At 37.5% G+C, this 15,709-nt stretch overlaps 1 protein-coding gene across 1 annotated transcript in view; it reads left to right on the top strand.

Moving 5' to 3' along the window:
* The window catches only part of LOC139948173 (uncharacterized), a 36,262-nt gene that overhangs the window by 12,209 nt on the left and 8,344 nt on the right, over nt 1-15,709 (top strand). Inside the window, exon 5 of the mRNA XM_071946230.1 lies at nt 15,401-15,479. Within this exon, the coding sequence (XP_071802331.1) occupies nt 15,401-15,479 (79 nt within the window). The remainder of the gene's footprint in view (nt 1-15,400; nt 15,480-15,709) is intronic.

The following is a 15,709-nucleotide window of genomic DNA, read 5'->3' as shown; positions in this document are numbered from 1 at the left end:
ATTTCTCATTTTCTCGCACAATAGACGTAGCTATTGTTTCTGTATCGTTTTTTTCTCATTATCTCGTTTTAAGACGTACGTCTCAAATTTGCTGCGTATCTGTAATTCCAGTGTTGTATGGACTCATCGAAAATTTAGAAATTACTCTCTCGCTGCTGTAGTGGATACAGTTTGTTATTTCATGTTTAGCGTAGAAATGTGCAAACTATGAGTCTGGTGGTACGATCGAACGACGTCTTCGAGGTATATTCCACGTTGGAATGAAATCAATATATACTCTTATTGATATACTTAGTGTGTGTGTTTGATGCCATATGGTCAGCCCGACGCTGCTTCCCAGCTTTTGACAGCGATGGCACAAGCCGGTTAATTAAATTAGCCCTCAATACAAAAAACCCTACGGCTTGATTTTTTTGCAAACCTGTTTGAGGGTTTGCAATGATACCTTTTGTAGATCAGTTTTACAGCCGTGACATGAATTCCTACGCACTGTGAATGAAGATGTATGTAATATAATTTACCTGTAAAAATTTTAGCTTCATTAGTTGTCAAGTTTTTGAGGAAAAAAAGGTGAAAATTACAGATTAATGTTTTCAGGAGAGTCACGTAACACATTTTACATTCTAAAAAATTCTGTATCCTGAGATTAAAACTAATTTTTGTGACATTGTTTCACTCATTTCTCAGAAACTACAGCACCTCAGCAAGTTAAAGGGAAGCTTTTTACCATCATTATCTTCAAACCCTTCAATTGGAAAACGTTTTTCAGAAGATAATCAAAGTAAAAGAAATATAGTTCTAAACAATGAACAGACTACACATTAAAGACAGTGGACACTATTGGTAATAGTCAAAGACTACTCTTACAGTTGGTGTATATACTCATCATATACATAAAATAACAAAGCTGTGAAAATTTGAGCTCAATCGGTCGTCAAAGTTGCGAGATAATAATGAAAGAAAATAAACACCCTTGTCACACGAAGTTGTGTGCTTTCAGATGCTTGATTTCGAGACCTCAAATTTTAAATCTGAGGTCTCGAAATCAAATTCGTGGAAAATTACTTCTATCTCGAAAACTACATATACTTCAGATGGAGCCGTTTCTCACTATGTTTTATACTATCAACCTCTCCCCATTACTCGTTACCAAATGAGGTTTTATGATAATAATTATTCTGCCTTTAAGGTCTATAAAATGTTGCAGTCATCAGTGGCAGTCATTTTCATCTCAAATTCCTAGATTCACAAGAGTCGGGGCAGACATCAATTGAGGGGGCGCTATCCCCCCCCCCCATTTCCCCTACAATAGTTAAGACACTGAACTTACAGACAGAACCTTTGTAACACTTCCATATTTTGACTGAGGCCGATCAGATTAATTTCCACAAAAGGAAAAATCTACAAACTAACTCCCACTTAGACCTAACAGCATCACCCTATAATGGCATGAAATACTGCCTAATTCGTTCCCTAATTGTACATGCAGGAGCGGACACTGTTTGCGCTCAATAAAAAATGCAATTACAAAGACAGCGTGGTGCAATTTATTAAAGCCGTAATCAAATTTTATCTACTTCAGTGACCACCGATCAATCATTCTGATTGGGCTTCGGCATCTCAAGTGTGATTTCATAATTGCTTTTTATTTTTCAGATTTTTTATTTTTATATTTTTATATTAAGCTTGTCAGATTTGTTGATACAGTGGACATTTTTTAACAGTATAAAGCTGAGATATTATTATTTGCAATATCAAACAAGCATTGCATTTAACAATTTCTGTTCATGTGTTTTCACCTCAATCTGATTTGGCTTTGGCAGCTCAAGTGTGTTGAAAAATTCATAATTGCTTTTTCCCTTTCCACCCACCCCCCCCCCCCCTTTTTTATAAAGCTTGTCTTGTTGATAAAGTGGAAATGTATTAACAATATACAATGTAGAGCTAAGAAATTCATGATTATAATATAAAAACGAGCGTTACATTTATAAGTATTTTTTGTTTGTGTTACGTTTGACACATAGAACACCTTGTTATGAAGCTTTCACAAGTTTTACTGAACACAATTTTGTGTAGAGGAGTTTGAAGGAATATCCGAAATTAAATAACGTACGTTCCCTTTCACAGAGACCTGTGAAAGTTGCACCTTTGTGTTAGTAACAAGGAAATGGTAGTGACAGTTTCAACCTCCTACCAACCAAAAGGACTTGTATGAATACAGTAATAAGTGAACCGTGTCACACAGTCGAATGGGATGATGAATGATGATAATACACCAGACAGAAGCAGAGTCCATAGATGGTGCTTTTAATGCAGTAGCTGAAGTGTCTAAGTGTATTTTGTTATACCCAGGGGCCAATTTCCTTGAGCTACTTTTAAAACACAGTGGACACTATTGGTAATTGTCAAAGACCAGTCTTCTCACTTGGCGTATCTCAACACATGCACAAAATAACAAACCTGTGAAAAATGGAACTCAATTGGTTGTCAAAGTTGCGAGATAATAATGAAAGAAAAAACACCCTTGTCACATGAACTTGTGTTCTTTCAGATGCTTGATTTCGAGACCTCAAATTCTAAACTTGAGGTCTCGAAATCAAATTCATGGAAAATTACTTCTTTCTCGAAAACCAGGTTACTTCAGAGGGAGCCGTTTCTCAAAATGTTTTATACTTATCAACAGCTCCCCATTATTCGGTATCAAGTGAGGTTTGATGCTGATAGTTATTTTGAGTAATTACCAATAGTGTCCACTGCCTTTAATGCATAGTAGCTGATGTGACTATGATGTATTTTGTAATACCCCGGGCCATATTTCCTTGAGCTACTTTTAAAGCATAAAATATTGATGATCAATTGTCTGCTGACTGCTGATTTATTAACCAAATTATCAAGAAAGATACAGTAAAAATCACTGTGAAAGTTTCATTTGTGTCTGCTTCTTGAGAAAACAGCAAAACCTGTTAACTTATGGTATTTTCATCAAGAACTTTAAAGGAACACATTGCCTAGGATTGGTCGAGTAGGTCTTTAAAAAGTGTTTAAAGACCAGAAGCAATTGGGTTTTTTTCATGGAACTTTTCCATCCTCTTATAAACCATTAGTTTATTATAGGCCCCGATCAAAATGATCAGAAAATACCCCAACTCTACGACCGACCAACAAATGAATTGAGAGACGTAATTGAATAGTCCCAGCAAGGTGGTGGGAGCTGATCAAATTAAGATTGACTCATCAGTCGTTTAACGCTATTCCCTAGGCTTTCATTGCGAGAAGACTGGCTTTTTAAAATACATTACGCAGCTTAATTTGAGGCCACTCAACTCCTTCTCTCTGTGATTACTCCAACTCTGAAGATAAATCTCGAAAATGCTGACTTGATTATTTGGAGATGATGATGTTTAAGTACCTTAATCTGAGAAAAAAGTAGAATCGTACTGTGAACTAAGGTTACTCGTGAATAAATGTCATTGATTGATTGATGTTGATCTAGCAATAAAATTTATTATTTTAGGTCATGTATTGACCTGCTGGATTCATCACTGATCTGATATGGTCAAAACATCATGAATAGATTTAACATTAACGTTGTTTGAGTACCTTAATCTGAGAAAAAAGTATCGTACTATGAACTGGGAAATTCCAGGGTTACTTGCATCAATCTATCAATTATATTTATTTTGGGGTCATGGAGAGTTATTACCTTGCTGATTACGCTGAATTGTTGTATTATCACGTCACCTAATATGGTCAAATTATCGTTAATAGATTTAACATTAACGTTGTATGAGTACCTTAATCCGAGAAAAAAGTACCGTACTATGAATTTGGAAATTCCAGGGTTACTTGCATCAATCTATCAATGTATTTATTATTTTGGGTCTTGAAGAGTTATTACCTCGCTGAATTCATTATTGTTGTATTACCATGTCACCTAATATGGTCAAAACTTCGTTAATAGATTTAACATTAACGTTGTTTGAGTACCTTAATCTGAAAAATAAGTATCGTACTTAAATAAGTATAAGACTATTTGCTGATTAAAGCAATGCTGACAGGATCTGAAATTAAATAAAGAACAGGGCAACTTATAAGAAGCAAGAGTCATAGTTCTCTATGCCCCCCCAAGTCGTTGGAGGGAAGCGACAAAGAGACTGATATGGTAAACAGCAACGGATGAACACAACTCGGTGGAGGAACGGAACGTATAGAAACTAGAGAACTGGAGGTTCCTCCATAAAACGATAATGCTGTAACAAAGTCTCCATAGACTGTCAGGCTGAAGGGCTGGTCTGACGAGTGGAACGACGCACGGGAGGGGTGTGCAAGTCGGGGGTGGGGGCCGAAGGGAGGGGTGCTGTGGCAGGGATGGGATGCTCCTTGTGTCCAGGAGCGTTGTGAGGCAGGAGGGCCCGAAGAGCTCGGGGGACAGGGCCAGCGGCTGCCGGGCGCTGAGGTCAAACTAGAGAACGACCTTGTAACAGTGTCATTGTTGAGGTTGTTACAAAACCAAGATCTGAACATGGTTGTCAAGCCTGTATGCTTCGTTAATGAAAGGGCGAGGGCACCAAGACATTTGCTCCATGGTAAAGGGCCCCCTATGGGGAAATTGTAAGTTTCTACTGAAGAGCATTTCGAGGGCACCAAGGCAATAACCAGAGGTCATTGAGGCAATATCAAACCTTGGTGTCATACAGTCATTGACATCAACTGTTTGTTTCATATTGCTATAATTTTGCTGGAGTTCGTGACCAATCAATTCCTGTCCAGTGACGTTTGTGGCGATTTAGTCGGCTTGATTTCACAAAGCTCTAAAGATTCATCTTTTGTCGATATTGCCATTGTGTGATTTGTATTGTGACATCACACTTTGCTTGGCAATTAAAGGAACACGTTGTGCTTGGATCGGTCGAGTTGGTCTTTGAAAAGCGTTTGTAACCGTTTTTTATAAAATGCATATGGGTAAAAAGATGTTATAAAAGTAGAATACAATGATCCACACAAACATGCCTCGAAATTGCATGGTTTTCCTTTTACCTCGTCTACTAACACGGCCTGCCATTTATGGGAGTCAAATTTTTTACTCCCAAAAATGGCCGACCGTGTTAGTTCGCACAGTAAAAGGAAAAACACCCAATTTCTAGGCAAACTTGTGTGGATCATTGTATTCTACTTTTAAAACATCTTTCCAACCATGTGCATTAAAAAAAAAAGGGTAACAGACGCTGTTTATAGACCAACTCGTCCGATCCAAGGCAACGTGTTCCTTTAATAGAGTGATACATATCCATAGACCAATCCTAGCCCTTCTGTAGAATCGGATCTTTCCCTCTTAAAGGGAAGGTACACCTTTGGTAATTGTCAAAGACCAGTCTTCTCGCTTGGTGTATCTCAACATGTGCAAAAAATAACAAGGCTGTGAACAGATGGGCTCAATTGGTCACCAAAGTTGCAAGAAAATGATGAAAGAAAAAACACCCCTATTGAACGAATTTGTGTGCTTTCAGATAGGAATAAAGACTTCTAGCTAGAAGTCTTTTATTATTTGAGTGAGAAATTACCTCTTTCTCAAAACTTACGCTACTTCAGAGGGAGCCGTTTCTCACAATGTTTTTATCAACAGTTCTCCATTACTCGTGACCAAGCAAGTTTTTATGATATTTGTTTTGAGTAATACCCAAAAGTGTACCTTTCCTTTAAACAAAAATGAAATTCCAGGCCTGGATATACAATAAACTGCCGTAAAAAATCCCTACAGATTTGAAGATTTTTCTGATTTGTTTAAGTTTGTATTTTTCCTTCTTTTTATCTGTGGTTGTTTTGGGTTTTTGTTTGTTTATTTCTTCTTCTTTATTAAATTTTGATAGTGGATATGGTGCATGTCTTATGAAGCCATCCTCGCATGCAGTTATTAACTTAACCATTCCCCGCACTAAATGTCAATTGTCCATCACAAGACATTGACTGTAAGATGCGTTATTTCACATCCACAGAGATATAAATGTCTTCCTTTTGTAGTCAGCCTCAAGCACTCACGCCACAGGATGCCAAATTGTCCTTCAGCGCATACTTGGTGGAAATATTAACGCTAATATTAAGCGTTGACTGCGTGTTCTTGATGCTACAGACATGTACATGCAGTCCTGATACCTTACTTCTTAAATTATTATTTTTGTATAAAGGTTTTTTATAAGAATTATTTCATATTTTGCATCCTTAAAAATTATTTTGTGAAAATTGTGCTTCAAAACTTTCTGGTGTTCTGGCAAAAGAAATTGTGTGATGTAGCTTTAATAAGATCTAAAATGTAGCTATGCAAACTGACACATGCAAATAACATTGACATTTAAGTAAGCAATGTGTCCTCCATGACGTTATACCAGACATATTATTATATCGCTGAAATATGTTGCATCGGAAATGCAAAATTAATCTGTTCTTTTCTAGGTTAACAAACATGGATTGATTGTAGGTGGTATTACTGTTCAGGCCATCCAAGCCACAAACATTGATTAAACTTATTACGTGCATTCCTAGTTTTGCAGACTGCAAAATTAAAAACCTGTAATTAAATTTGGGGAGTTTCCCACGCAAGGCAGTGTAGGTGGATGGTTGGAATGTCACGGAGTGAAATAAACGACGAGGGAAAAACACCGGCGGGCAATTGGGATGGGATCAAACCAAACTGACCTCTGGTTTAGCAGCGGATGTTTTAAAACACTCGGGCAGTTGAGCTTGCCTCGGAGCGAGCGGCTAGGTAAACCCATGGAGCTATCTCCTCTTCAGATTGCCACTCTTAAACGCTAGCTCCTTCTGTATGTCAATAATATTCACGGACAGGTCCATGAGTACTTTACGTTATGTCATATGTTTCAGTCTTTGTAAAACCTCTAGGGTGTTGACGGAAATGATCATACTTTAAATCTGTGCCTCAATGGGATGCCAGGCGGAGTCCATGTTGTGCTTGGGTTGACATGGCCCAAACAGATCAGCTGGATGGTTGCTGGCTTTAAGGAAATCTCCACCTTTGGGATATGAATGTTTTGGGAAATTTTGTATGGCTACATGCACACCACCCTTCATCAACAACTCCCCCCCCCCCCACCCTAAACCAGCATATTGTAGATCTCCAGTTATTTAAAGTAAAATTACAAAATTGGTAAGAGAACAAAGTTGTCTAAGATCACAGATATAAACGTTCACATTCTAATCATAAATGATGATGATAGTAGAAAACATCCCTTGAGATATTTCAGTCTGAAATGTCATATTTGATGAGAGATAAATAAAACTAATTTCCTGTTAAGAGTTCATTGCTCAGTGAGCATTTTAATCATTTTCTTTTTTAATCGATGTTATGCTAAATTTGTAATCTGCTTTTCATTATTTTCTTGTGACCCAGATGGCTGATCGATCTTAAACTACCGCAGATTTGTCAGTTTATGTATATGGTGGATTACAGTCTACTGCCATCAACTGTTTTGTTAGCAAAGACCAATTCAGTAATGTTCCTTTAAAGACATGTTGACAACATTATGTACAGCTACATGTAGACCCCCCCTTCCTCAACACCCCCCCCCCCTCCCTCCTCCCACTAGCATACTGTATCTCCAGTTACTTAAGCTAATTAAATCATGCCATGTTCGCCGTGCCTTCTCAATCCATGTCCCCCGTCTTCGCAGATCTGACGTCCCCGCCTCTCTCTTTAGAACATTTCCCCACCACAGCATGATCGATCAACAGCGACTGAATGAGTTATGCCACGTACAACGACGTGCGCTTGTAGTACGTTCACCCACTTAACAAACGTCGCTCCCCATCCATTTCCCAATTTTTTTCTCAATTTATCTCGCCCCAGTTTCATTCCTCCAGATGTTTGGTTCAAATTGAGAATTGGCTTTTTTCTTGTCTCGCGTTGGGAATAGAGCAGGAGGATCTGGAAAGGTGAAATATTTCAATCAAAATGTCGTCCATTGAGGCGATATCTTATTTCTGCTGAAGTGGGCTTGTTGTTTTTAATGTTGTTATTTTTATCTGAAGGATCGTGAAGACAGTTAGTGTCTCGCTATCTGTTTATTTAGACTTGAGCTGACACATTTCTTGAAGTCCCTGATCAAAAATTATCTTTCTTATCAAGAAATAAACCACAAGGGAAACTGACTGGGTAAACTTAAGTTAATATCGGATTGAACAACGACAAATTGATAAGAGCAGGATTTTTAATCTGCCGCCTTTGGACAAATATGCAGATATGCTCTACCAATTGAGCTGTCTGAACATCTTATTTCACGGACTCGTTTGTTTCTGTTTTCTTTCGTTCAGTTTTAGTTTTGACTGCTCCTTGAACACCCAGCAGGGTTAATATGTACCCATTACAAGTCTTTAATGTTGTTTTTATTTTCTAGCTTAGTTGGTAGAGCAAGGATGTTAATAACTTTTCACAAGAAATTGAGCAAGTTTTTTTTTCTTCGCATTTTTGGCTTCTTTCCATAGTGTTCAAACCTTGTTTGGCTGTATCGCTGTCTGAAATGGCGGGTCATGCACTGTAACCACAAGGGCTTTTAACTGTGCTTCATCCATAAAATTGGAAGTGTTTTTTGATAAATACAAGTTGAGGCATCTTTCGCAAATAAGCGACAGCATTTTTTTGCTGTTAATAAAGCTTCTACCGCACTCGTGTTTATAATGTAAGATGGATTAAGCTGATCATTGTTTAGGGCATGTGAACCTTTTACCTAACGTGTCCGACGTGTCTAATGACGTCATAACGTTGACAAGAAGTTGTTATTGTACTCTGTTATTAGAAGAATGCATTGAGAATGCTTTCTTTCATGAAAATTTCATCAAAACAGCTTTTTAAAAACAAAAACAAAAATCACTGCATATCGCAGTGAATGGTTCCCCCTGATTGACCATTTGTACTTTGCCCATCGTCTGCAACTTTGAGAGTCAAAGTGCATGTAAAAATAGGTGCGCGTGCATCGCCTGAAATGCAAACCGCACAATAACACATTATTGTTCTGTGATTTTATTGGGTCAAAAGCATGCCAGCAAAAAAATGCCGCACAAAATGTTACTAAAAAAATCACCATTTGTTCCTCGATATAACGCAAGCATTTAGTGTTCTTTTTTTTTAAATTTAATTTTGTTGTAGTTTAAAACTTTTGCTATCCTTGGATCTTGTATAGTAGGGCCAAGAAAGGGAGGGAGTCAATTGGTGCTTACTCTGGGTCTTGATAATAATGATCATAATATTTACAACATTTACAGTGTTTAATACTTATTTTTCTAAGCGCTATAACCAGACTATAATCAGATTGACAAAACAGATTGGTTTTAAGTATTGATTAAAACAAAGATTTAAAGGCAGTGGACACTATTGGTAATTACTCAAAATAATTATTAGCATAAAACCTTCGTTGGTGACAAATAATGGGGAGAGGTTGATGGTATAAAACCTTGTGAGAAACGGCTCCCTCTGAAGTGCCATAGTTTTCGAGAAAGAAGTAATTTTCCACGAATTTGATGTTGAGACCTCAGATTTAGAATTTGTGGTCTCGAAATCAACCATCTAAATGCACACAACTTCGTGTGACAAGGGACTTAAGGGTGTTTTTTCTTTCATTATTATCTCAAAACTTCGGTGACCAGTTGAGCTCAAATTTTCACAGGTTTGTTATTTTAAGCATGTTGAGATACTCCAAGTGAGAAGACTAGTCTTTGACGATTACCAATGGTGTCCAATGTCTTTAATGAAGGTGCCACTTAACTGTTGGTGGGTAGCTTGTTCCAAAGTGTTGGAGCTACATGTATGACTGAAAAAGCATGATCGCGTGTGTATGCATCAGAGTGGATGTATTAGATGCATATCATATTAAAAAAGTTCATTATAAAAACAGACAGACTAGACAATGAAACAGACTAGACTCTGAAAGATAAAAACCATCACCCCAGCTGTACATGTTGAATAGCTTTCGCACGATTACTCTCGCTGCTTTGCGCTATAGAAGTCGCGGAGGGGCAACTTAACGCCATTCATGCGTTGAAGATTAGGCAGCTTTTAGCTACTGTAAAGCTCATTTTGAACACTGCGACATTTTACGCATGTGAGTCTCTATTGGAACAGCAGTCATACGATACGTGTATAATTTAATTTAGGAGCCACCGTGGATGATTCTAATCTGGGAGTGAAGTGAGGGACAGTAAAAAGCGTAGGTCTAGAGGATGAAAAAACACGTCGTCGTAGGGAAGGGAGTGAAACTTGACACTCTCTGTATTAACAGCATTTTCTGGTTTTTATAGTTACTGCTGACATAGCATTAATATCATAATTTTGTTTTATCCTTAAATATTTTGTGCTGATTGAGTAAAAAAAATGTAAGGAACAGATGTCTTTATTTTGTAGAATGTATTAATAGTTTTTATTGAGTTGTAAGTCTTGATTCTGTATACATGTAGTATGCCATGTACTGCCCATTTTTTATTGATTTTAGGTGTGTGAGGATCTATGGATAGATTAACAGTATGACAGTATGAACAATATGTTACACAGTTTAGTGGCCATGATTTCATAACTTAGTGATTACAAGTCAAGCAAGAGTATCCAAGGATTTTTGTTTTGGTTGCCAAAGTAATGTTTGCTTTGAGTGAATCATATATTTTTTCGCATACTAAATTGTTAAAATTTTAATTACTACAATTAGTTGAAATTATTTAGAGTTTGAACAAAAACAACAGTTGGACTGGACGTCCAGATTAACGTGCCGCCGCTCAAACAACTTAGCTATCTAATGTAGCCCTACGTTGGCAGTTTCCCGTGTTTAAATTCTTAGCTATTTTTTAAAGGCGTTGAAATTTCAAGGGCATTTGATCCTAATTCCAGTGAAGCTCTAAAATTTGGTCGTTACAACTCGGCCAGACGCGCCAGCTTTACAAAAAAAAACTACTTCTTTCTCCAGTTTATTCTTGAATCTATCGGCGCACGAAGAGTAACTCAATCCCACCCTAACCCGAGAAGAAAACACCTCCCAGGCAGCGCTTGAATAAGATTCAAAACAGAAGACGGTAAAACGATACGATGCCTCTGAAAAGGCCCATCTATTTTTGCAAAACCCATTCAATCTCAAGAAGAAGACGAGTGGAGGAACTGTCTCTCCTCTTTCTCTCTGACTTCTATCCTCCCTCGATGAAGAGTCCTGAGAAAAGGAGACGGGGATTTTGTCAAAGACAAGTATTCTCACTTGGTGCGTCCCAACATAATGCATAAAATAACAAACCTGTGACATTTTTAACTTAAGATAATAATTTTAAAAGTGATTTACCAAACGTATACCTTCTCTTTAATTGGGTGTGAAAACCAGCTTAAAACCTGGATGTAAAATAGTTCTTAAAACTTTCTTAGCTCGACTGCCTTTGGGTGAGGGGTAAATGGTGTGTCTTAGGGTGATAGAAACGGTGTCTAGCAATGCTGCATGTTACATGCACTACGAACTGTAGAAGGTGAATCCAAAGACTTTAGTATAGACTTTAAGAAAGTTCATTTCATCACCAGTAGCTACTAACGACATAACAGAGATTGATTTTAATATATTTTGAAGAACATGCTGATGAATTCTAATGGGGCTAAAGTAGTTTTTAAAACTTTCTTAGCTCGATTGCCTAAGGGTGAGGGGTAAATGGTGACTTATATTACATGTATCATCAATTGTAGAAGCTGAGTCCAATGATCAAATTATAGACTTGAAGAAGGTGTCATTCTCACCACCTGTAGGAACTCCCCCTAATAAAGACCTAACAGAGATTGGTTTTAAGATTTTGAAGAACATCCTGAGGAATTCTAATGGATGTGTGAAACAGTTCTTAAAACTTCTTAGCCCGATTGCCTTAGGTTGAGGGGTAAATGGAGACTAGTAATGCTGCACATTACATCAAATAGAAGCTGAATCCAATGACATTATTTAAAAACCGTATCTTATTCACCACCTGTAGGTACAGTGAACATCAATATCATGCTGAGCCAGTACATGATTGATTAGAAAAGTGAAAAAAGAACGTGCACAGAATGTTTTCAACTTAATTGCAAAAATTTCCCCCGCCTCAGAAATGTGATCAATATATAGCAACATGTACGGATTTAGAATGGCCAGATGGTGATAAGGAATGTAGGGTGTGATCTCAAGATTTTCTGAGGTGAATGTTTTTTTTTTATCATTTGTGAAAATGGAAATGATGTGGGCAAACTTTAGGAATTGGGTGTTGTTGCTGCTTTCCTGACTGAAAGATCATTTAAGTTATTTAAGGGAAGGTATACATATGATAATTACTCTAGAATGTCATTTCAAGTTATGTGGTTATGTGGGCTGCATCAAGTATCTGGAGAGATAAAATTTGTTTTCATAATACTTGGGTCCCACGAGGTGATGCTGTAAAACAGACCTTTCTTGTAAGTAGTCACTCAGCCTCATCTGTAGATGGCAGCTTGTCTCCTGGGATTGCATTCTTTCATCTAGGCCCTTGAAAATAATCACTATTCACATATTAATCCCCCGCAGAAAGCGTGACGTTTACTTACTTACATTGGATTAATGGATGCTCAGTCCATTTTTCTTTGAGACCTCTCACATTTCCGTCATCAAGTCTCAATACTACTACTTCGGATTGCAAAAACAATGTTATTACAATCTTGCAGAGTGCTTTATTGCTGTGTTTTATCCCTCACATGTTGACATGCTCAGCGACTGATTATGTTCTTTTCCTCTCGGAGGGGAAGGAAGAAGACAGTTTGAATGTCTGCAGACGCTTGACACGAGTAGCATGGGCTTCGGGCAACTATCGTAGGACGATAATCGTGGGAAGATATCCTCCAAGAATTCTGCATTGACCTGTTGCCAAGTCTGGTAACCTTTTCATGTCCATAGGACCGGCTTCAGTTTACAATAAATTCACCAGTTTAGTGCACATCGGCGGGGAAGCTTGAGCACATCAAATTTGTTATAGAGGGCATGGAAGAGGCCTGAGTGCTGAGACTCGTTGAAGGATGAGCTTCCTTCGATGGATATCTAGATTATCTCTTTTGTTGGCAATGTAAAATTCAATTATCTCCATCATTTCACTGAAGTTGATAAAATACGCAATTTGAGGAGTCTTCTCATTATACTTACACTCATAATTGTACTGTTTACCTAGAATAATTAAATAATTAATAGAAGAGATCTGGATCATAGATATTATAATAAAACATAATTGAATATTCTGAAAGGGCAATCTGTTCCTATCAAGAAAGATATTTCAATATATTAAGTCGAGAGAGAAATATCCGAGTTGGAATTTAGCTGTCTGAGACGTGTGCTTTGAGTGGAATCGCCCAAGGAAATGACGGCTTCTCCTAGATTAGTACTAGAGGAAGCGTCGGAAGCAGAAATGTTAAGGATGTGGTACCGTAGGAAAAATTTCTCTTCAGACAATTAGCTTTTTTCGAGTAGGAAGCCGAGAGGCATGATTGCCGACTAGAAATAATGTTCACTTCTTGCCAGTCAGTATTTAAGTAGAAAACCATTCTTGGTATTATAAGTAATTCATGGTTTCTTGTCTTTGGGTTACTTTGACTGCAGATATCACAACCTGCTTTTTTTCAAATAATTGTTTTGGCTTGTGTTTGATAGGTTGAACAAAATCATAACATTAAGGTCAATAGATTATTGGCAATAATCGTTAAGAAAACCAGATTTATCAAAATTGTGGTTGATGTAATGTATGAAGATGGAAATTTCCATTGGTTGTACCCATACACACCTATGTGTGTTAAGCACTCTTTACTTTCCCAAGCTCCTTAACATTTACCACATGTATTACTTAGAGTTTAGTAACGAGTCTGTTCCCTCATGGGACATTATGCTCGTAACTAATATCAGAATGCAGGGGACCTGACCGAGATAACCACAACTCGATACAATTCCAACCATTTATTAGAGATAGGCACATCTCTGGGGTCTCCATCAATTGTTTTTTGTGGCATCAAATTAGCAATGTAACCTTTATACTTCCTTAAAGACTCTGGACACCTTCGGTAATTGTCAAAGACCAGTCTTCTCACTTGGTGTATCTCAACATATGAATAAAATAACAAACCTGTGAAAATTTGAGCTCGATTGGTCATCAGAGTTGCGAGTAACTATGAAAGAAAAAACACCCTTGTCACACAAAGTTGTGTGCTTTCAGATGCTTGATTTCGAGACCTCAAATTCTAAACTTGAGGTCTCTAAATCAAGTTTGTGGAAAATTACTTCTTTCTTGAAAACTATGTCCATTCAGAGGGAGCCGTTTCTCACAATGTTTTATACTATCAACCTCTCCCCATTACTCAATACCAAGTGAGGTTTTATGCTAATAATTATTTTGAGTGATTACCAATAGTGTCCACTGCCTTTAAATAATATTTCCTCTTCCAGAGAATGTATCAGATTGATGGCATCACATCGTATACATTCTTGTTACCATGGTAACTATTATACCACACAATCAAGCTGGTATTCCTTGTTGATATTTCTGCGTATCTTAATTATGGCAATCCTATTAGTCTCCTCACAAGGCCTTACTATATTATTTTTTCTACTAATGGAGCCGGATAAATTGTCCTCTCTTCTTTCTAAAACATCACCAAGGTTGGGAATTGATTGTTGGCGTGTTTTGATAATTTTGTTATTCAGCCAATGAGAAACCAGGGATATATAAGGGTACTTCAGATGTGACGGTTTTCAGATACAGACCCGAAAGTAATAAGATCTAATGGTTTGTTTAACCATTTGCTTTTTCTTTAATCTGAAATATTTCCACTTGCTCTTGCTAAAGAAATGAGATCTGATCTGGGTTTTTAAAACCAGTTGCTTATTCTTTAATTTGAAATCATTTCCAATTGCTCTAAATGAAAAAAGTGTAGTCATTGTTTTCCACAGTGGCTAACAGTGTAAATAAACATCAATTTTTAAGAGGCGTTCAATCTTTTTTGTATAATCTTTTTTTAATAAATAAAAAAAAACCACTGTGTACATTTAATGCAGGCCATCTTCTAAACAACATGGCATGTCTTTGCATCTTTCTACTTCGTTGAAGCTCTGTAAAAAAAAAATCACCATTTCAAGACTTGGCCTAAGCTAGAGCCCAAGCCATTTTTATACTCATGCGCATGACGCACTACGCGTTGTGCGCAATGCATCAAAGACACATGGACTTCCAGCATACGCACATTTCCTACAGGACACTGTAAAGGTTGACGACCTTACTGTCTTCCTACAGTTGAATCCCCATCCACCACCCCCTCCCCCTTTCGCAACAAAACAAAAGCCCTGTGGCAATTTAGAGACGGACTAAATTTTCTTGATTTGTTTGTGGTTTCTTCCTACAGGATGGCTATATTTCCTTCAAAGAATTCATCTGTGCCTTATCTGTCACATCCAGAGGGACGCTCGATGAGAAGTTAGACTGTGAGTATCACCTGGCAATTTTTTTTTATTTTACTAATAACTTACAGTAGAAATATTGTTCATCAACAGTGTTGTAGCCATGGCGGGTGTTGCAGGGCAGGGCTGCCCAGAACTTACAAATTTCTCCCAGCACTCTGAGCAAAATGCACGGTGCTGCCCATCACAGATTTCCTCAAGATTGTACTTCAGCAATGATGGAAAAATTGGATTTTGAGCACACCACAAAAATT

Source organism: Asterias amurensis, chromosome 15 (genome assembly GCF_032118995.1).
Source record: "Asterias amurensis chromosome 15, ASM3211899v1".
NCBI lineage: Eukaryota > Metazoa > Echinodermata > Asteroidea > Forcipulatida > Asteriidae > Asterias > Asterias amurensis.
Note: the sequence above shows the minus strand (reverse complement) of the source record. Positions and strands in the feature narration are given on the sequence as shown.